At 45.0% G+C, this 22,364-nt stretch overlaps 1 protein-coding gene across 1 annotated transcript in view; it reads right to left on the bottom strand.

Moving 5' to 3' along the window:
• Positions 1-10,347, bottom strand: part of SLC2A13 (solute carrier family 2 member 13) — a 341,963-nt gene extending 331,616 nt beyond the window's left edge. Inside the window, exon 1 of the mRNA XM_032803991.2 lies at positions 9,582-10,347. Within this exon, the coding sequence (XP_032659882.1) occupies positions 9,582-10,131 (550 nt within the window). The 5' untranslated portion in view covers positions 10,132-10,347. The remainder of the gene's footprint in view (positions 1-9,581) is intronic.
• Positions 10,348-22,364: the final 12,017 nt, after the last annotated feature.

Here is a 22,364-nt window from a genome sequence, read left to right as displayed (position 1 = left end):
ATAATGAAACTCTAGTGCCACATAATAAAGTTTGCACACAGATTTCCAGAACAACTTGAAAGTATTATGCAAGATCTGTGTGTTGAGTTAAAAGATCAATTTCAAATGCATATTCATATATGAGCTACATGAATTTCCTAGAGCACTTGGAAGGAAAAATGAGGTTAATTGTAACTATTTCAAAAAGCTCCATGTGATGAAATATTTTCCAAAAAGTCACATTTTCTGCAGACCTCTTATTAATAAATGCACTAAAACAGTCTGAGGAATGTAATTGAACATGTACAATTCTTTGGTATGAGCATTTAGGACAAGTGTGAGTTAAAAGTGGTCTTACGTTTTGTATTAGTAGTTAAGGTTCCTAAAATTTAACATCCTGTATGTTGACACAATGTTACTTATGACAAACTATGGAAACAGCATCCAGGAGTTACATCAATACAATGGCAGAGGGTTTGGGACTCTGCTTACTACGAGGGTAGAAGTCTTCAGAAGATGCAACCGTAACCTATCCTAAATCATGGGGCTCTTTGTCCCCCTCTAAGGGCTACATCACAGACAGTCATTTATGAGTCTATACTGCCTTTGAGCTAATGGACCTGTATTTCAGCTCATGCACTAGCAGATCATGCTTTAGATGCAGGCACTGAATCCCTTCAGATTCATGTGAGGATCTGAATAGCTGTGGACCTCTAAAAGCTTGGGATGAGCATCTCTGGTCACAAGGAGTATGTAACCCATTCTGACAGCTCAGGTCTTTACCCCTTATAGGGCGTGTCATAAACAGATAGTTAAGGGTTAATGTCTCTTTTACCTGTGAGGGGTTAACAAACAGTGAACCTGGAACACCTGACCAGAGGACCAGTCAGGAGACAAGATACTTTAAAAATCTCTGTGGAGGGAAGTCTTTGTTGTGTGTGTTTTTCTTTGTCTGTTGTTCTCTCTGCGTTCTGAGAGTGACCACAAGTACCTACAGGCTCTCTAATCTTCTGTTAGAATTTAGTAAGTACAAAAGTAGAAAGGTGGTTTAGTCTTTTTGATTGTTTTCTTTATTTGCAAATGTGTATCTGGCTGGAAGTATTTTAAATTGTATTTCTGCTGGGGGAGGCTTCTCTCTAGTTTCTATAAGCTGAAAGACCCTGTAATATTCCATCTTGATTTACAGAGATATTTTTACTTTTTATTTCTTTTATTAAACGTTTTTAGTTTTTAAAGACCTGATTGATATTTTTCCCCTTGTTAAGGCTCAAAGGAACTGAGTCTGTACTCACCAGGGGATTGGTGGGAGAAGGGAGAGAGGTAAGTTTCCTCTTTGTTTTAGATTCACGGAGCTTGAATCTGTATTGCCTCTGGGTGAGGGGAAAAGGACGGGGGAAGGGACATTCCTCCCTGTTTTAAGATTCAAGGAGTTTGAATCACAATGATCTTCCAGGGTAACCCAGGAAGGGAAAGCCTAGGAGAGGCACTGGTGAGGGAAAGGGTTTACTTTCCTTGTGTTAAGATCCAGGGGGTCTGGGTCTTGGGGGTCCCCAGGGAGGGTTTTGGGCGGACCAGAGTGTACCAGGCACTCCAAGTCCTAGTTGGTGGCAGCACTACAAGATCTAATTAAGTGGTAATTAAGCTTAGGGGGATTCATGCCGGTACCCCATCTTTTGGACTCTAAGGTTCAGAGTGGGGCTAGAATACCATCACAGGGCTGTTCACAATGACACCCCTCTCTGGGAGAATGAACTCCAGACCTCTAGATTTAAAAGCATGAGCCGCTACTGCTTCAGCTCAGGGGAGTTAAGAGCCTACACCCTTTTTGGGGTGTGGGGAGGGAATATACACACACACACACACACACACACACACTTAAAATAATGCTGTGGACCTATCTGCATCTAAATGCCTAAATATCTTTAAAAATGTGGTCCTAAGCCCTGTAATTCAAAAGGCAGGAGCAGGCTCAAACCTCCAGATACTGTGTAGCTACTAGAGAGGGACAAACTCACATTGTTAGTGGGGATTTTACAGTGTTATCAGTATATAAAAAAAATGGTCCAGAGCATTTGAAACATCTTAAAACAGGGGAGTACAAACGGGGTCAGAAAATATTGACAATACTTTGGTCAAGCATTAATGTCAAGATTATATTTGGTGCTGACCCTCGCTGTCAAGGGGACTCAGTCTCTCCCTCAGGAGACCCTCCACCAATTATACCCCAACCTCTGATGCACAACCCTTTTTAATCCTAACCCTTGCTTCCTCCAGTAACTTGATTAGCCTTATGGAGATTACAAGACAGGATGGTGATCCAGAAGAAGGATGCTAGATTGAATATGGTGTGTGTGTAAAAACACAAGGCTAAATTATTTAATCTATCTGAAGTACAGAGGCTGAAAAGCTCTATGACAAACATTTCCTACATTTGGTAAGCATTTTGAATGCTGGTGTCACAGGAAAGGTATGCTTCAAACTGGCAGAAAAGGAGGAAGCAGAGGGAAGGGGAGCACAGAAGGCAGACCAGCCGCTGGAGTGTGGGCACATTGCCAACTGATACACTGTTCAGGAAGTGAGAGATGACAGAGATTCGGTAATCACTACTAAATGTGTCAAGCTGCTCGACATATCTACTTTCCCTAACTTTTCAAATGGCGATAAAGACCCTCCTTTTGTGAGCTTCAGGAGTATATTGCTATGGCGTAGGTTAAACCTTGTTATTAGGCATGGGGCATAACTATCACCTTACATTTTTAAGGTGTAAAGACGCCATTGTAATCAGGTATTTAAGACAGTTAAGTGGACTTCATCACAAAACGTGGAAGCATGTTTCCAGCCAAAACAAAGACATCCAAGACCATACAGGGTATGTCTACACAGTAAGTAGATAGCCCATGACAGCTGACTTGGGCTCATGGAGCTCAGGATGTGGACAGTTCAACTGGGATGTAGACATTTGGGCTTGGACTGCAGCCTGACCTCTGGGACCTTCCACCTTGCAGGGTTCTTGGGCTGAAGACAAGGCTCTATCCCCAGAGCATCTACTCTGCAATTAAACTGCCCCTTAGCATGAGTCAGCCAGCATGGGCCAGCCATGGGTTTTTAATTGCAGAGTAGACATAGCTCAAATTCCTGAGGGTATTTGGGCAGGGGTTCAGCTGGTGTTGTTTGGGTAAGCGTATGAGAGGGAGACAGGACAGAGTCAGAGAGAAGCAGAAAGCCTGCCAAGCAGACAGTAACTTAAGTGGAGGTAACGTGGCCCTGAGACACAGCTAAGGGGGGGGGGAAAAAAAAAAAAAAAGCGCTTAGGTGCGGAGTGCTGGTTTGAAAGGCAGGCTTCTAAACACTGAGCAAAGAAATTGTCCCCTACTGTATTCTAGGGCACAGAACTTCAGAACATAAAGAATATACATGCATCAAAATTAAAAATTCTATGAATATTTTAAAATTCTGCATATTTTATTTGTCAAAATGACACAATATAATGACACTCCTGCTGTTAGCCCAAGGTGGCTGGGACTGACAGCAGGTGGGAGTGCTGGGGGGGTGGGGGGGGATCACAAATTCTGTGGGGAAAAATAAAAATTTAGGGGAAACACTGATTCCACGCTAATTCTACATTGCATAGTGGTGCAGAATACCAGAAGGAGTACTTTGTAAATAAACAATATTACATGAAAGATAACTGACTTATCAATTTCTCCTAACTGAACAAACCCCAACACTGCAAATTTGGCTAACTGCTCACATCAAGAGAAGTAACAATAGTTTCTCCCTTCCCTTATCCTAGGGACCTACTGAATGTAGTAAACCAACCATGTACAAACAAAAACAAAGAAATTATAATAAGTCAAGTCAGGACCTTCTAGACATCTCATTTTTTCCCTACTTAAGTCTCAGGTTCCCCTCTTCTTCTACTCACTCTTACTCCAACAAACCCTTCATCTCTGCCACCTCAAACACCCCCCCTCACACACACACACCATCTAAAACTATGTTATAATTTGAATATATAATTAGGAATCCATGGAATTAAGAAGATATGGACAATTTACTAGGACTGAATGAGCTGAATTAGTGAACCTCACTGCATGTTTCAGACCACACCACAGCTATTGCACATGTACAAAACTCATTTTACTAAATATGCTCTGCTAGGTAGCTGAGGGCAGGGTAAATCCATAGTCTGCAATGGTACACGGGTGGAAGCAGAAAGAAGAAAGCTCAATTTGCATATGAAGTCCTGATTACCACCTTTTTTTTCCATAGGGAGGCAGATTATTTTGGATCCCGAACGTTGTCATTCACCTGTAACAGTGCAATCCTAATTCAAATGCAAGACCATTCATTCCTACCCTGCTGTTTCATGAAAAGGACTGGGGATATAGACAATGCTAAAGAGAGACCTGCATCTTAAATAACCACCAGAATATAAAAATTGCATACAGATGAAATTAGGCTAGGTTTAAATGTCGCAAGTTTAGCAGGCTATATAGTGGTTTTCTTCCTTGCTGTTGCTTTCCATACAGGAATGAATTGTATCACACATCCAGTTCAGTTACACTTATGTTTTCCAACAATAACATTACAAAAAAAACTCTTTTTAAACAGGCACACTTCTTATGCAAAAATATATGGCAGAAAGAGGAATAAATTGTTGTTCATCTGCTGTCCTTTTCTTTTCATATGTAATACCAGGATTCCAGTTTGGTTGATCTGACAGAAATATTGACTAAAAATGTCTACATTTTGCATATCTCCAAATTTCTGTTGCTTTCATGAGATTATCCAAGCTCCCTCTGGTGGCTAATTTAAAACTCCAAAAATTCTCTCTCTCTCACACACACACAAACAAAAAACAAAAAAAACACACTATGTAGAGCTTGCTGGATAAGAGCATCATTACTTTTATACAGAAGGTTGTGGGTTGTTCAAATCCTGTTGGAATCACTACATATTCTATTAATAACTTTTTTGCTCAGATTGTTATGAATGAATGACTAACGTCTCATTTTCTAAAAAAATAAGCAATATCAAAATATCACATGTATAAAGAACCGCCACATTTGAAAGAGGTCAACAATTTTATTTAGTTTCTGCAGTGCCTTCCATCCAAGAATCTCAGCACATTTACTTTACAAAAGCCCTGCAAGACAAGCATTATCTCTGCTGTACAGATGGGAAAAGGGAAGCACAGAGAGGTAACGTCACTTACTTAAGGTGACACAGGACGTCTGTGACTATCACAAATAAAACCCTGACCTCCTGATTTCCAGTCTGTACTTCAACCCACAAAGCCCTGTTGCATTCAAAAACATGGAGTCAAAAATCTCCTTCTACTCTGGTTTGACACCAGCATAACGAACACCTTTGCAAGAGAGTGTAGAATCAGGTCTGTATAGATCTTCAAATGCAAAAACAAATTAAAAAAAATACCAAAAACAAAGAACCAGTCTGTCCTAGTTCCATTGAAGTAAGTCTTCTTTCATACGGTATTTGAAAAGCAAGGGGCTGGCATTATAATTGCATTTTGAGATTCGAAAGCCATTTTAATGCTTCCGGGGTAGCTAAATGGATCCTCCTAGTGCCACCACTGTAAGCATGAACTGGACAGTTGTTCATGATGTATCACATGGTTTGTACCTCACCAGTCACAATTTCTTGATTCTTTGACCTTTCCATTTGTGGAAGAGATATCCACAACTTCCGTGCATTGTCTGAACATCGTTGAGTGCAGTCCACTGAGTATGAGAAAGGCAAAATCCTGGGACCTCTTGGTTGGATCCTGAATCAGGTCTTTGTTTGGGATGTCACAAATGGCCCATGATTTGAACCAGCATGAGCTCGTGTCCTTTCCATTGCCCTGTAGTGTTGACACATGTACCCAAAAAAGCTTCTTGGATTTGAGTCCTGAGAGCAGCAGTGGATTACGGTGTTGCTGTATTGGCAGGTCCAGTGCCATTGGGATCTTGCTGTACTCCAAGACCATAGCAGCATCTCGTCTGATATTCACTGGTGCAATGCCCACCAAAACTAGAAGCCATGGTACAAACACGGATTTGAGACAGTCCTTGACAATCCTGAGCACAGCATAAATGTCAGTGTCAACAAGAGCATCTCACTGACACTGGAATTAATTGAAGTAAATGAAGTCAAAAGAAGTTTGCCAATGGACTACATTGAGACTCTAAGCTGGAACAAAAATAAAGTTAAACTTTTCAGATGCAAAAGGTAAATAGTACAAATTAAATCGAATCTTCAATTGTTCATAAACCCCCATTACCATCAGAACATTATAAAAGAAACAAGTATTTATGGTAACGATGCAATTTTCCTTACTGTCCTCGATATAACATATAGGGTAAACAACATACATTGTATGTATCCATGACGACACTGTAGGGAATATAGAAATAAGCCCACACACAAAGTACGAGGGCCTAGAGTTAAAAAAAAAAATCATTCTCAACCTTAATATTTGTGGGTATCAACGGCATCAAAAGCTTTCCATCCAGGGTATACAGTATATATTCTGATTGTTTTGTACATTATCACTGTAGTAAATTTAACTGGAACACCTTGACTATGACTTAGTTTAACTTTTCTCCTTTAAAAAAAAAAAAACTGAATTGCATCACAGCAAGTATGTTGGTAACAAGTTACAGAATTCTCAAAAAATGGACTCATTTAATGGCTGAGAAATAACACTCAGTCTCATACTGAGTTCTTCTACACAACAGCTGAAAGTGCAACAGAGAGAAGGAAGAATGAACTCCCAAAAACCAAAGGAGCCACATTGGATGGGATCTTTGGAGCCCTTCAATCTTACTTAGATGAAGGTTGGTGTCAATAAAAGCTTTAAGTCTGGAGAGAAGGTGAGGCAACTGAAAAGTGACGTGTGGAGTGCAATGTTGTTGTAACTGTGTGGGTCCCAGAATATTAGAGACACAAAGTGTTATTTAGGACTCCTTTGGCATGTAGCAGAACTCCCCCCGCCCTTGACCCCCCGCATCAAGATTAAAATGGAGTAAGTATTGTCCACATTTTAAGCTCATCCAGTACACCTTGGAAAAGAAGACATCAGGTAGAATTACCTGTATTTACAGTCCATACAGATGTGTATCAAGAACTACACACCAAAAACAAACAAAATAGCAATTCATTCTGCTCAAGGAGGCACTAATGGAATCTAAATCCTGATTCTCTGGTTTCTAAAGCAAATACTGTCTAGCTGAACCAAAGAATTTCTACTAGCTTATTAGTGTATTTTCATAGTTACACCTTCAGTATGTGTCCAGTGGAGCAAGACAGAGCAGAAAACCACAGAGGTTATGAGGTTAGACACCTTAACACATTCTTTAAGTGTGTTAATCCAGAATCTATTTTTTCATATTCTCTACTTTTAATCACTCTCTTTGTCTCTAGAATTGAGAAGGGAGATATTCATAGAGAAGGACCCTCAAAAAAACCGGGAAGCTGGAGAAGGGAATAGCAGAGAACAACTTCTCCCCCATTCCACTGCATAAGCCAGAAGCGACAGCACTCCTCCCATTTTAGGTGGGCTGGAATGAGGGAATACAATCCCATACCAACTAGAGGCCAATAAGAAAGATGATGTTCCCAAAACACGTTGCTTAAAATATTTGCCTGAGACTTGCACTAGTATAAAATGGTTGTGGAGTGCGCCAACGTGAATAGTCTGAGGTTATGTCTATGCTTAAACAAATGCAGCAGCACATCTTCAGCTGTAGCTGTATCTCTTCAGCGTAGCCACTCACTATAGCAGAGGGTCTCCCATCACTGTAGTTAATCCACCTCCCTGACAGGCTGTAGCTAGGTCAACAGAATTGTTCTAGTGCTGTCTAGACCTCCAGTTAGATTGACTTAACTATGTGCTTGTGAGCAATGTAACTGAGTCAACTTAACTTGTCAGAGTAGACCTGGCCTAAGGATATGTTCTTTTGTGGTTTGGGTAGCTACTACTTGATACTAAACTTGCTTTCCATCTCCACCCAGTCATAATTCCTAATCAATATTTCAGTAAATTACAACGACACTTAATGGTAAGTAACTACCAAGAATAGGGATCTGTGGAGATAATGTCTCTCATTCTGTACAAATTCTGGAATTATTAAAAACCTACTAATATCCAGGTGCCACTCCACCCACACATCACAGCTCATTTCTTCCCACAGCTAACTGCTTTAATGCTTTTTATGGCATGGCACATGACTCCAAAAGTAAAAAATCTGTGGAGGCAGTTTCATGAGAAGCAACATTCCACACTCAGCTTTGAAAACGGTTCTCTAACAAATGAGAGCACCCATGCAGATAGTCATCTGCTATAGATGGAGGAGAATCAGAAAACTGGCCAAATACACAGACCACAGGATACTGAGCCTGAATGAAGTGGTGGAACAGATACTTGTCCTCACACTCATCAAATACTTAGCATTGATATAGCACTTTTCAGGTTCAAAGCCATATGCAGACCTTAATCCCAATAACCAACTCTAGGAGGCAGTATTATTTCCATTTTACAGATGGGAAAAAGGTGGGAGCTAGGCAACGCAACCTGCCCAACGCCATATGAGTCCACTGCAGAGCTCCAGTTAGCATTCCATCACAAGCCTCAGGGCTTTATGCTAACCAAAGCCCATTCTCTGACCTTGCCTTCTTTAACACACACATAGCAACAGGTATACCTACATTAAAAAGAAAAACTAACAAAACCAGTCAGTCCACTGCCAGCGCTTCTCTCTCTGGGGAAGAGAATGAGAGAACTAACTACACAGGTCAGATATGTAGCTGCATTGCTTAATATGCTACTGGAAGGTACTCAGATACTACAGAGATCAGGGGCGGCTCCAGGCCCCAGCACGCCAAGCGCCTGCTTGGGGCCGCAAGCCACTGGGGGCGCTCTGCCGGCGCCGTGAGGGCAACAGGCAGGCTGCCTCCGGCCACTTGCCTGTGGACGGTCCGCAGGTCCCGCGGCTTCTCCGGGAGGTCCACCGAAGCCGCGGGACCAGCGGCCCGTCCGCGGGAAGCAGCCTGCCTGCCGTGCCTGGGGCGGCAAAATCCCTAGAGCCGCCCCTGACAGTGATGAGCCCAGGATAAAACCTGTCATTCCTCCACAGCACACAGGGGAAAGAAAGACTCCCAGTTCAACTCCTTCACGCTACACAATACACGTCATTCCTAGGCGAGGGGTCGCCTACTTTTGAGGGTCAGTGCTGGTAGCCAGACGGCCCCAAGCAGAACAGTGCTGGCCCCTCCCCTGTAACCTCAACTCCTGTCACTCTAGCCAGGAGTGGCATTTCCCTGAGGGAGACCGGAGCGGGAGGGAGGGAGGCAGGGAAGGGGACAGACCCAAAGCACCCTCGTTCCCAGCGCTTCCCCGGCTCGTCTGTGAACTCGCCAGCGACTCTCAGCGCTCAGGTCAGACTTGCCGAGATACTGAAACAAAGTCACGCGTCACTGAAAGGGACAAGCCGCGGCGCAGGAGGGGGTGGGGGAGCCGGGGCAGAGAAGCAGAGGGAGGGAAGGGGAAGCGGCAGGGATCGAGGGGGAGAGGAGCGGGCTGGCAGCGCAGGACTCACCGATGCCCAGCCCCACCACGATGCGCCCCCCTAGCAGGGTCTCCTTGTCCTGGGCAGCGGCCAGCAGGGCGGAGCCCGCGATGAAGAAGCAGCTGGACAGGAGAATGCAGGGTCGGCGGCCCCACAGCCCGTTCAGCACCCCGCCGGCCAGCGCCGAGAGCGCGGCGGCGCCCACCGTGCTGGAGACCAGCAGCTCCTGCCAGAGGGCGTCCAGGTTGAGCTCCCTCTTGAGGAGCAGCAGGGCCCCGGACACCACGCCGGTGTCATAGCCGAAGAGGAAGCCCCCCAGGGCGGAGAACACCGACACCACGTAGACGAAGCCCGGGCTCTCGTCCTGCTGGAACTGCCGCCGGGCCGCCCGCTCCAGCTCCCCGCCGGACGCCTGGCTGTTGATGCTGGAACAGGACTCAGCGCTGATCAGGCTGCGCTCCCCGGCCGCTGCCGCGCTGGAGCCGGCCGAGCTGTCCGGCTGCCTCCGGCGCTTCTCGCCCATCAGGTTGCTCAGGCTCCGCAGCGTGTACTCCACGTTCTCACTGGCCTTACGGGACATGGGGCAACCACCGCCGCTCAGCGCCCCCCGCCCGGCCAGGGGGCGGGCTCGGGGCCGCTGTTACTGCCCTGCCGGGGCCGCGATCAGCCGGGGCGCATAGGTCCTGCCCGCAACCGCACTTGGGGGAAAGTTACCAGCAGCGGCCGCCGCTCCTGGAGCTCAGGGGGAGTTTGAGCCGGAGGGAGGCTCCGGCGGGCGGGGAGGGGACTCCAGCCCAGCTGGCCGGGCGGGGTGGAGCCTTCACGGCGGGCGGGGCTATCTAGCCTGCCAATCACGGGATGGGCTGCTTGGCTCTTACTAAGCATGCGCGGGAGCTCGGAGCATGCGCCTCAGCCACAGCGAAGCCTCCCGGCCCTGACCTGATGCCCGAACTTGAGCGGAAAGGGAAAGGGGCGGGAAATGTAAAAGGAGGCGGAGCCGGGGCCCAAGCTAATAAAAAAGGGCCCTCAGCTGAGTCGGGCCTGGGGAGTTGTCCAGCCACGTGTGTGGGGTATCCTCGGAGCAGGTTACGGATGGGCAGCGTTGGGTGCAGGGAGACGCTGATTACTGGCTACAAAGGCTGGGGGCAGCAGACCCCGCAGAGGAACGGTGCGGGGGGGCAGCGCTGCCCTTTCTGAGGGGAAGGGGGAGAACAAAGCCCAGGACAGTGCTGTGCACCTAAGAGCCTGTGCTTAGGCTCACCCTGCGCGTCTCGTGCCTAGCAAGTCCGCTGGTCCCCCGACACCGTGCAACCAGCGCTGGGACTGCGCCGGGTGCGCGGAGCGCTCCTGAGCCAAGGACGTAGCCAGGCTGCCGAGGGGCGTGGGAGGTAACGACACCTGCAAGTAACAGTACCAAGAGACGGCAGGAGTCACAGAGAAAACCCGAGTCAGCCCTAGTTTACGAGGCTGAGAGTGGGCGGCAGTGGAAAAACCCCGGACAGGGTCACTGCTGCCTTAGTCTATTTAAGTTTATCAGCTACAAGCAATATACATATATATATATATATATATATAGTGCAGTGCAAACAACAGATGCTACTGACAGCAGAGGTATATACAAGGACTGGGAGGGCTAGGTGTTGAATATTGGTCTGCCTCTTTCTCCTAACCAGTATCCCTTTTTCCTCCACACAGTATCCTGCTGAGGCTAGATCTTACAGCAGGGACTAAGGCTCAGCACTGCAACACCCAACTTCAGGCACCCCGCTGCCCTGGGGAATCCTCAGTCCAGAGTTAAGCAGTTGGGCTCCTACAAAAAATGAGTAGAATTAGGCACCTAAGAATGAGACTGACACAGAGGTGAAAGTACACCGATAAGAGTCCGGTATGATATGGCATACCGGCAAGAGCCAGCACACCGTGCCGGGCTGCACCGACATCCGCGGCAGGAATTTAATCGTGCCCATGGCTCGGGGAACTGGGCTGGGTCCAGGATTTAAAGGGCTCAGAGCTCAAGCAGCTGCAGGCAGCCCAGAGCCCTTTAAATCCCACCCGTGGCTCTGGTAGCTGGGCTGGGGCTGGGATTTAAAGGGCTCAGAGCTCCCAGCGATGGGGATTTAAAGGGCCTGGAGCTCTCTGGCAGCCAGAGCCCTGGGTCCTTTAATTTTTCTCTGAGCCCCAGGGGCTCCAGGGCCGGTGCAACCATGTAGGCAAATTAGGCGGCTATCTACGGCACCTAGTGGTTGGGGGCGCCTAAAAGTCCCCTCAGGCAAGGAGGTGGCGTGGAGGTGAGCTGGGGGGGGGCGCGCAGGGAGGGCTGCCCGCAGTAATCGGAGGGGGGTGCACAGGGGAACAGCTCCCCACCCCAGCTCACCTCCACTCTGCCTCCTCTGCTGAGCACACAGTCCAGCTCTAGATCCCCTCCAATCAGCGCCGCAAGCCTGGGCGGGGAGGAGAATTAGAGCAGCGCCGCATGCTCAGTGGAGGAGGCGGAGCTGAGGTGAGCTGGAGTGGGCTACCCAAGCAGGGTTAGCTTCCGCGGGGGAGGTCTCCCCAGGCAGGGTCAGCTGCCGTAGCAGCGAGGGAGAGGGGGGAAGTCTCCCCATGCAGGGTTGGCTGCTGTGGCGGGGGCAGGGAAGTCTCCCCAGGCAGGGTTAGCTGCCGTGGGGGGGTCGGGGGGAGTCCCCCATGGCAGAGTTAGTTGCCATGGGGGGATGGTGGGGGGAGGTTAGCTGTCACAGTGGGGGGGGTAGCTGGTGCGGGGGGTGCTCCCTGGGTTGGATGCTGAGTTAGGTGTAGTGGGGGGGGGGCAGGGTTAGCTGGGTAGGAGGTGCAAGGTGGAAGTTTCGCCTAGGGCACAAAACTTCCTTGCACTGGCCCTGAGGGGCTCCTAGCCACCTCTGCAGCTGGGAGCCCCGGGTTGATTTAAGGGCCCTTGGGCTCCCAGCCACAGCTGCACCAGGGCAGTTCAAATCTTTGCTACCTACCCCAATAAAGGAGAATTAACAACTTAAAATGCCTTGTTCAAAAATTTTAAGTAACACTTCACTTTCAGACTCTTGAACAGCAAATGTAACTTTTCTTGTCTGCATAGCAAACACTGGCATTTTTATCTATTTGAATAATCAAAGTGGTGCTTTCTGTGACTTCTTGGTTGCAAAGATTTGAACTGCTTCCTGAAGGTCCACTGTCTGGGCCAGCTCATGCTCTATTGAGATGATTGCAAGGCGGACCAGTCTCTCCTGTGTCATTGTGGAGCGTAGATGTGGTTTTATTAACTTCAGCTTGGAGAAGCTGCATTCTCCACTGGCAACTGTTACAGGAAGTGTTAGAAGTATGCGCAGAGCAACAAAAGCATTTGGAAAGAGGGTGGTCATCTTATTTGTGCACATATATTCCAGAACAGCCTTTGGAGTTGATCCTGCTGAAATGCATCTTGAAAGGGCTTTAAGTTCATCACCTAAATCACTTGCATCAATATCACACGTCATCGTGTGTCGATACTGTGTCTAGTGTCCTGCATTGCTGGTGTAGGTTTTCTTCAGGTATAGTGAGGCGTTTTGGAGTATCATACAACATCCCAAATACACTCCACTCAGCTTTCCCATCGTGTATCACTCAGTGGTTTCAGTGTCAGGATGTTGCTTCAAAATCTGCCATCACTGAGTTGATGCAGAGAGAAATACATAGATGCTTTCAATTACATTAAAAAATTCAGCAGCCTCACTAGAAGCTGACGCTGCATCACTGACCACCAAGTTCAATGAATGAGAATTGCATGGGACAAAAAAAGCTCGAGGGTTTAACTCTCGGATCTGTGTCTGCACTCCTCTGTTCTTTCCTCTTTAAGGCAGTTTCCATTGTTTGGCACATACAGCTGATCTGAAGTGCCACGCAGTGCTAGGTTTTGGGTAGCAAGCATTCTCACAATGGCAATGAGTCTTTTCAGAACATTTTGCCAGTAAAGAGACTCTGAGGCAATCTTCTCTTGATGCTGATCATCTATAGTGGCCTTTAACCTCAGTCTCATCTCAAGCTCTTTCCACCTATTAAATGCTCTCTGGAGATTTGCTGCCTTCTCATGGCATGCCAGATTTCTAGCCAGATTTTTCCAGTCCTTTGTTCCTGTAGAACCCTATGTGGCTGGAACATTAGACTGGAAGTGTTTGCAATAAAAACAGTATGCAGCATTCTGGGTTTTTGAGTACATAGGCCATGGCGTCTCCACTTTGTCACAACTGGGGATTTCACCCTAGTAATGTGTTGGATGGAAAGTTCTATTTTCATTGCCTTTGGGGAACATGAAGTTTTTCACTTGCAGTGGCCCATGCAGTACAAGGAAGTCCCTCAGGCAACTGCTCAAATGGGTCCACAGTCCTGGATCATCTAGACTTAAGGAACTAAACTCAGCAGCAGCTGTTTCTTGCGCCTCCACCACACTCTTCTCTGATCTACACTTTTATTCAGGAATGTGCATGGTTACATCCATTTGAGATGGAGATATGGATGCTGCAGTAGCTGCCAGGTCACCTGCACTCTGACTAAATGGAAGATCAGGCATCTCCTCACCACTCACATCCTCACTGGGGCCGGAAGGCTCACCGTGAACATTTGTGTCTATGTATCTCAGGAGAGCTCCTTCCTGCTTAGATAGAAAAGCTTCCTTTGCTTTCTTTCTTTTTCTGAATGCTGCCCCAGAGGGGCGTTTTCTTCTTTCACTCATGACTGCTGTTCTGTGCCAGCTATAGTGGCTCTCAACACTCAGTTGAAGGGGACAAATAAGCAGGCTGGTAGCAGGGCCTGAGTGAGGGAAGATATCAGCGTCTTAAGGGCCTAACTGGCTCCTACTACTTCAGTTGACTGCCTGTTCTCCTCAAGTGGGTTCAGGGAAGCAGCAGGAAACAGGAAGCTCCCTGAGAAGCTGGTGTTAATCAGTCCAGGCTCCTGGGGGTGCTAGAGAGGTACATAAGAGGCTCCTCCTCCTCTTTCTCCCTGCAGCTCCTGCTGCTTTCTGTTTTTCCCTCTCACCTTTTCTCCTACCAGCCTATGTCTCTTGTGCCCTCCTTCCTCCAGCACAGCACTGTACCATCTCTGTGCCTCTAGTACAGAGAGAATACATATGCACCAGCAGCAGACACAATTTTCTACACAGTGGGTCCTAGAGGCACCCCCTGTCTGGCACCTGAGGCGACTGCCTCAGTTCACCTCATGGTAAGACCAGCCCTGGATTCAGGGCATCATTGGCTTTGGGGCAGAAAGGATAATTGCCCCCCTCCACTCCTGATTTTTCATAGCTCCTTGCCACTACTGTTGTGGTGTCTCAGCTTTCAGGGGCTGCTGTGGGACAAGTGGGAGGCAGGACTCCTAATCACGATGTTGTGGGCATCCCCATCCTCTCTTCCCACCAGTAGGACAGGAAGCCACAGCTGTACTCTGGGTTGAGCAAGCCAGCCCCCAGTCGCTGCTCTAGGCTGGCTGTAAGTGAGAAATCTCCCACCACCCCCTTACTTTTTGGGATAGGACTGACCCATCACCTCCTCAACCTGTCCAGGATGAGATTGGCCCGTTAACCCCGCCATGAGCAGCCATGGACTCAGCAAGGAGGCAGAAGCAGGGATGCTAATGCAACTTCCCCTACTTCCTAAAATTTTCTGAAATGATGCCCCTGTTAGGATTCATGTGGAGGTGGTGGTGAGTGTCCCTCTTATGCCTAATAGCCCAGTGATTACCACACTCACCCAGGACATGCAAGAGTTAGGTTCAGACCTGCCCTCTACCTAAATCAGAGCATGCAAGTGAAGCTAGGTTTGCTCCCAGCTGAGTGCCCTAGTCACTGAGAGGGAAAGTATTCTAGAGTGGGTGTTTCCTGTTGAACCAGTTCCACTTTGAATAAAATATTTATATATTCATTGGAGCAGGCTCTTCCTCATGAGTTTACTAACCATGAGGCTAACTCACTCTCTCTCTTTTTCTAACCTCCTCATTGTATTCTGTGCAAGGCCTGATCTGAGAGGTGGGCTCTAAGGTTTTCTCTGAGAATGCCTGCCAAGTAGGGCCCCCCAGGCAAGATAGGCAGAGGAACATCTAAAGCAGGGATAATCTTTTTTTTTTGTTGAGATATAGTCAAGGTCCTGACTCTAGAAAAAATAATAACAATAATGATAAGTAAATAAAAAGATTTCACAGTCCATTCAAACATGTCTGGTGGTCCAGATTTGTCCTATTGACTACCCCAGACCTGAAGGATCCCCCTAGGGGTTAGACACCACAACTTGGTGCCATCAGGATTTAGGCTTCAGTATGTGTTTGTGTGTCCACCAGCAAAAACTTAAGCACACAGGAACCTTTACTCGCAGAAATATAGCCACCTACAGGATTAGGTGGCAGCTGAGCAAGGGTTTTAAGAATCTAAATTTTGGAGTTAGGCACCTAAAGTGACAGTTAGGTACCTAAATGTATTTATCAATCTAGCCCACTGTCTTTTAGGGATTGGTCCTGCAAACCCTCTGAAAATTATTTTTGTCACAGGAGCAGTGCTGCTGAAGACGGAACTATTTGCATGTGTAGAGTTACTTGTTTGCAGATCAGGTGTTTTGTATATAAGCTCTTCCAGGGCAGGAACTGTCTTCATGTGATGTTTTGTCTTATCTGGCCAAGTGCAGACAGTGTGTAATGTATTAAAAAAAATTCTGGTTTAGACCCACAGACATTGCAGGTGAGTCTTTTTCATAGCTTCATAGATTCCAAGGCCAGAAGGGACCATTGTGATCATCTAGTCTGACCGCCTGTATAACACAGGCCATAGAACTTACCCAAAATAATTCTTAGACTATGTCTTCTAGAAAAACATCCAATGTTGATTTTAAAATTTTGCTAAATTGTTTCAATGGGTAACTGCTGTCACCATTAAAAATTTACACTTCATGTCCAGTCTGAATTTGTCTTGCTTCAGCTTCCAGTCACTGGATCATGTTACACTTTTCTGTGCTAGATCGAAGAGCCCATTATTAAATATTTGATCCCCACATAGATACTTCTGCACTGTAGTCAAGTCATCCCTTAACCTGCTTTTGATAAACTAAATAGATTTAACTCCTTGAGTCTGTCACTATAAGGCAGGTTTTCTAATCCTCTAATCATTTTCATGTCTCTTCTCTGAACCCCCTTCAATGTATTAACATGCTTCTTGAATTGTGGGTACCAGAACTGGGCACAGTATTCCAGCAGTGGTTGTACCCGTGCCAAATACAAAGGTAAAATAACCTCTCTACTCCTCCTTGAGATTCTCCTGTTTATGGCTCCCAGGATCCCATTAGCACTTTTGGCCACAGCATCACACTGGGAGCTCATATTTAGCTGATTATCCACTGTGATACCACAAATATTTTTCAGTGTCACTGCTTCCCAAAATAGAGGCCCTCATTGTGTAAGTGTGGCCTAGTTCCTAGATCTATATGTTTACATTTAGCTGTATTGAAAACACTTTATTTGCTTTCAACAAGTTTACTAAGGAGTCCAAATCGCTCTGAATCACTGTGACCTGTCCTCTTCATTATTTACCACACTCCCAATTTTTGTGCCATCTGCAAACTTTATCAGTGATTATTTTGATCTCTGCCAAGTCATCAATGAAAATGTTAAATAATATAGGGTGAAGAACTAATCCTTGTAGGACCTCACCGAAAAGATGGCTGTCTGATGAGGAGTCCCCAATTACAGTTACATTTTGAGACCTATCAACTGGCCAACTTTTAGACCATTTTGTGTGTGTCATATTTCTATTTTATTTTATCTTGTTCTAGTTTTTTTAATAAAAATGTCATGCAGTACCAAGTCAAATATGTTACAGAAATCTAAGTATATTAAGTCAACACTTTTACCATTATCAACCAAACTTGTAATCTCATAAAAATATCCTCTTTTCATTAAAACCTTTCTGTTGATCTTATTATTTAGTAGGATGACAATTTGAATGATAGAAAATCTCATAAAATTATGAGGTTTCTAAATCATTGAAGTAACTTTTTTGATACGACATTTAATAATCTCTTAAAAAAATCCATTCAAATTGTGAAAACTTAACTTTAATGTTTTAAGGGTTAAAAGATATGCCTATGCTAAGTGGCAATAAAGAAATATTATTTGTAGATCAAGTATTGTAAAATCTTATAGAGAATCAGTTTTGGATTTTTTTTCCTGGAGTTTGAAGTGAAATTAGATTATAAAATATTGACCAGTCTTTAATTCCATTTTAGCTGTTTTTAACTGGGTTTTTCACCAACCAAAAAAAATTGAGGATTTCACTTCACAAAAGAGATTTCAGTAGCAGCAATACTTAGTGGAATTGGTAGGAAAACTATGCCTCCTGGTGGTTAAAATGTTAGATTTAAGAAATATAAATGAGTGACTGTCACCTGAGAAGTTTAGCAGAGTCCCTGCTAGTGCAATATCAAAGAAAGGGTGTTTTTTTTAGTTTATGTGGCAAAGATGCTGCCTCTAGAACACAAGAACCCCAGTTTGACTTCACTAGCATTCAGGCTACTCTCATGGGTCTAAACTAGCGCCCTCTGAAATTAGTGTAAGTTTTTCCATTTACTTCTGTGTACGTTAGATTGGTAATGAATCCAGACAGCGGATGAAGGATTTTGCTAATTGGCTAGGTATTCTCTAAGGTTTGGGTGTTAATGGGTAGATGCAATAGTGTGCAGTGGCTTTTAAAAATAAAAGGTAACAACTAATTATGTATTTAGTTCACACAATTAGTGATTGGGATTGTATTAGATTTGTAAATGTATATAATCTCTCCCATGCTAATTAATTACGTACCTGGAAGGTGATACCTGGCCCAGGCAAGAATCAGACATATAATAATTAACAACATTCAGTTGTTCTTAACTACCATTTGGATCATACAATTTGATCTGTACAGGCAGCATCTAGTTCCTATGCAGAGCCAATTGGGCCCCACTCAAACATGGAACTAGGATTCAGTCCCACAGCTCACATTGCAGGATCAGGATTTGAGACTTTACTCTGCTATGAAACATGTCCTGAGCCAAAATAGTCTTCTCTTCACATCCAGGAGCTCTCCAATGATAGAATGACTTGGAATTCCAAAATGTCATCAGTCAGGAGAACATGACTATTCCAGGGTTAGGTCAATCTCTTGATTTACTAACTTAACCTAGTATTACAGATTCAGTACCCAGTACTCTCATATATATGCCCCAAATCTATAGGAGACAGTGCATTAAAGAAACAAGCAAAACCATAATCAAACCAAATTCTTGGCCACATAAAGTAAAGTACAGTACAATTACTCTGACCACAGCAGCTGGCTATGACAAAGACCACCTCTCCTTCTAGCATCCACTCCAGAAGCTGCAGTCGTTCTGTAGATTTTGATTAACAGAGTCCAGGCATATACCCAAGAGAGACAGTGGAAGAATTTTTTTCCATAACTAGCCCAATGCTCTGTTACACCCTCCTAAACGAGAGCTGAAATAGTCAAGTTGTCTTCAGATCATGCTGCAATACTCAGCTCTTCAAAGTATTCCCTAAAGAACCAAAGCAAGGACAACCTCAGTAACAGAATCCAAAATAGAAGCATGGAGGATTTGCCCATCTTTAGGCAGATTCCCACTGTTTTATGTAATCTTTGTTTTCGTCTAGATTTCACAGTAATAGGTGGCTTATAAATGCCGACATACAGATATGCAATATACAAGTTTGTATGATTTGTAGGCAAGATATTTGGAGATCTTTTCTAGTTTAACATTACAGAATGATTTCCATTCTAAAAACTGGATCAAACACAGAAACATATATTTGTTGAGATTTTGAAGGTCAGCTAGGGGATTAACACGTACACAGAACATTTATTCATGTTAACAGGTATTGTGTGTCTTGATCTTCAGCTTTGAAAATCTCAACCATAGTCTGTCTGCTTTTTCTTGGGCTTTCACTGTAAGCACCTGATCAGCAAATAGGACTTGAATTAAGATACCAGCCACAGGCAAAGGTAAATGTATTTTAATTTTGATATGAGTAGTACAGTAATTTGGACGATACTTGCTTTACTTTATGCTTATCTTTGCTCAATGACAAACATTAGTGTTCTGGAATCTCCTTTGTTCCCTTCAAGAGGGGAAGAACTTTACAGTGGCTACCACCCAGGTACTTACAACTATAACCTTCACTCTCACTGTCCCCAGAAAAGAGTTTGTATTAACTGGGGTGGAGGATAGGGCAGTGCTCTTTAATGATAAATGCACACAGACAGGCAAAAACAATGGGCATCATATGCTGAATTAGAACCCTAATACATTTTGCTAGTGAAAGAAGTTACTCCTTTCTTCCTGAGCTGGTATTACTATAGGTTGCCTAATATGGATATGAGTGGCGTAGCACAAAACTGCTTACATTTTAGTTTCCTGGAGGTAACTTTTTGTTAGTGTGGAAATGCCATTCTGTTAAATTCTGACAGACCCTCTGTTCTGCTCCAGATATTCAAATTATTTTGCTACCAGCATAGTTGCTCTTTAATTTTATAAATACCATGTATTTCAGGTGAAGAAAAGCAAGATACTGTTACTCTTTCCCCAAGCAGGTAGCCAAAATTTGGGCTGTCCACTGGCAGGAGAAATTGATGATACACGAGTATTTTCTTTGATGCAGTCTTGTTAATTGACAATGACTATACATGAAGTCCTACTTCCCTGACTACAGTAAGAATTGAAAGCAAAAGACAGTTTCTTTCCTCACTGTTCCAAATCTGCCTTTCCAGCCGGCACTCAGTCACCGAAGAGCTCTCTCTCTCTCAGAGCCACACTACCATCACTTCTCCCTTTCCAGCTTCCCCCACCCTTATACACACTTACCCGAAAACAATACTCAGCAAAGCCATCCATCCAAACAGTTCTAATTCTTACGTGGTCTCTCAAATAGATTCATAGATTTCATAGACTCTAGGACTGGAAGGGACCTCCAGAGGTCATCGAGTCCAGTCCCCTGCCCCCATGGCAGGACCAAATACTGTCTAGACTATCCCTGATAGACATTTATCTAACCTACTCTTAAATAGTTCCAGAGATGGCGATTCCACGACCTCCCTAGGCAGTTTATTCCAATGTTTAGCCACCCTGACAGTTAAGAACTTTTAAAAATACCTTTGTTTTATGTGTAGCCTACTTAACTGTTTTACCATCATCTTAAATGAGGGGATGGGAGGTTTATACTCAAGAGTTTAAAGGAGATGTAACCCAATCCACACAACAACGATACTGACTTCATTGAACAGCATCTGCAGGATTAAGTTTCATTATAGCTACTATACTTATCTGTAATGCTGATAATATTGCAAATGCGAAAGACATTTACTGACAGTAATGTCAAAAACCACTCTCCACACCAATGACCAGCTTCCTTCAAGACACTACTGACTTCCTCCAGAAACTCTGTATCAACAGCCTCCTTCAGAACACCATCCTTTCCGCCATGGATGTCACCTCCCTATACACTAACATCCCTCACCATGATTGCATTGCTGCCTGCCTCAAATACCTACCAGATAACATACAACATTTGGAAATCCAGCCTAAACACATTGAAGAGGATGTTGTGAATGCCAGGACTATAACAGGGGTTCAAAAAAGAACTAGATAAGTTCATGGAAGATAGGTCCATCAATGGCTATTAGACAGGATGGCAGAGATGGTGCCCCTAGTCTCTGTTTGCCAGAAGCTGGGAATGGGTGACAGGGGATGGATCATTGATGATTACCTGTCCTGATAATTCCCTCTGAAGCACATGGCATTGGCCACTGCCATAAGACAAGATATTGGGCTAGATGGACCTTTGGTCTGACCCAATATGGCTGTTCTTATGTTCTTATGATTCTTTAACTGTTATGTCTGTTGCAGTTTTGCAAGATTTAAATCAACTAAGGTGGTGGGGTATGATTGGTTAAATAATTGTTTCCTAATGTGATAGGATTGGTTAAATAATTGTTTCATAATGGGGCAGGGTTGGTGAAATATACTGTTTTGTAGTACTGTAGTCTAAAATGATTGGTTAAGGTACAATTAAGTAGGACCCAGGTTTTAACTATATAAACTGGTGTGCAAAAGGAAGTTCTTTGGAATCTAACTCCTGGATATGGCCCAAGATCAGAGCAGCCAGACCTCAACACCCTGCCTACCATACCATGCAGAAACTGGAGCCCTGGACGATCTAATCTTAACTGGCCACCAAGAAAAGTTTGTCTGGCTTATTGGGAGTGGTGAGTGTTGTATGCTTAGTGTGTATTCTGTTTTAGTAACTGTTAATAAACAGAGGTTAAGGCTATTACTGTGGAAGGCTTTCACTAGTAAAAGACCACGCAGACCTGTAGAGCCCTGAGTCCACCCAAATGGGTGTTAGTCCTGAGTCCATCAGGAATGGGTGTTAGCCCAAAGCCCATGGAGGGGTAGAGCCTGAAATTGTGCTGGTAACAGATGGCCAAATAAAAGTTACATGGGGCAACCTTACATCTGGCATTTCCTAACTTTTGAGTTCTTGACTTTGCACTCTTAGCATTCTTTTAGGCAGAGCATAACTAGGGATTTTTGTGCCCGAGGCAAGGGACAGGGGTGGCACGTCCAGCTCTTCGGTGGCGAGTTCCTCTTGGAAAGAAGGACCCACCGCCGAATTTCCGCCGAAGAGCCGATGTGCCACCCCTCTCCCTTGCCGACGACCGGCGGCAATTCGGCAACGGGTCCCTCTCAGAGGGAAAGACTTGCTGCCAAATTTCTGCTGAAGGAGAGACTTTCTGTG

Source organism: Chelonoidis abingdonii, chromosome 1 (genome assembly GCF_003597395.2).
Source record: "Chelonoidis abingdonii isolate Lonesome George chromosome 1, CheloAbing_2.0, whole genome shotgun sequence".
NCBI classification, from domain to species: Eukaryota; Metazoa; Chordata; order Testudines; family Testudinidae; genus Chelonoidis; species Chelonoidis abingdonii.
The sequence above is the reverse complement of the archived record's forward strand: the minus strand, read 5'-3'. Positions and strand labels throughout refer to the sequence as shown.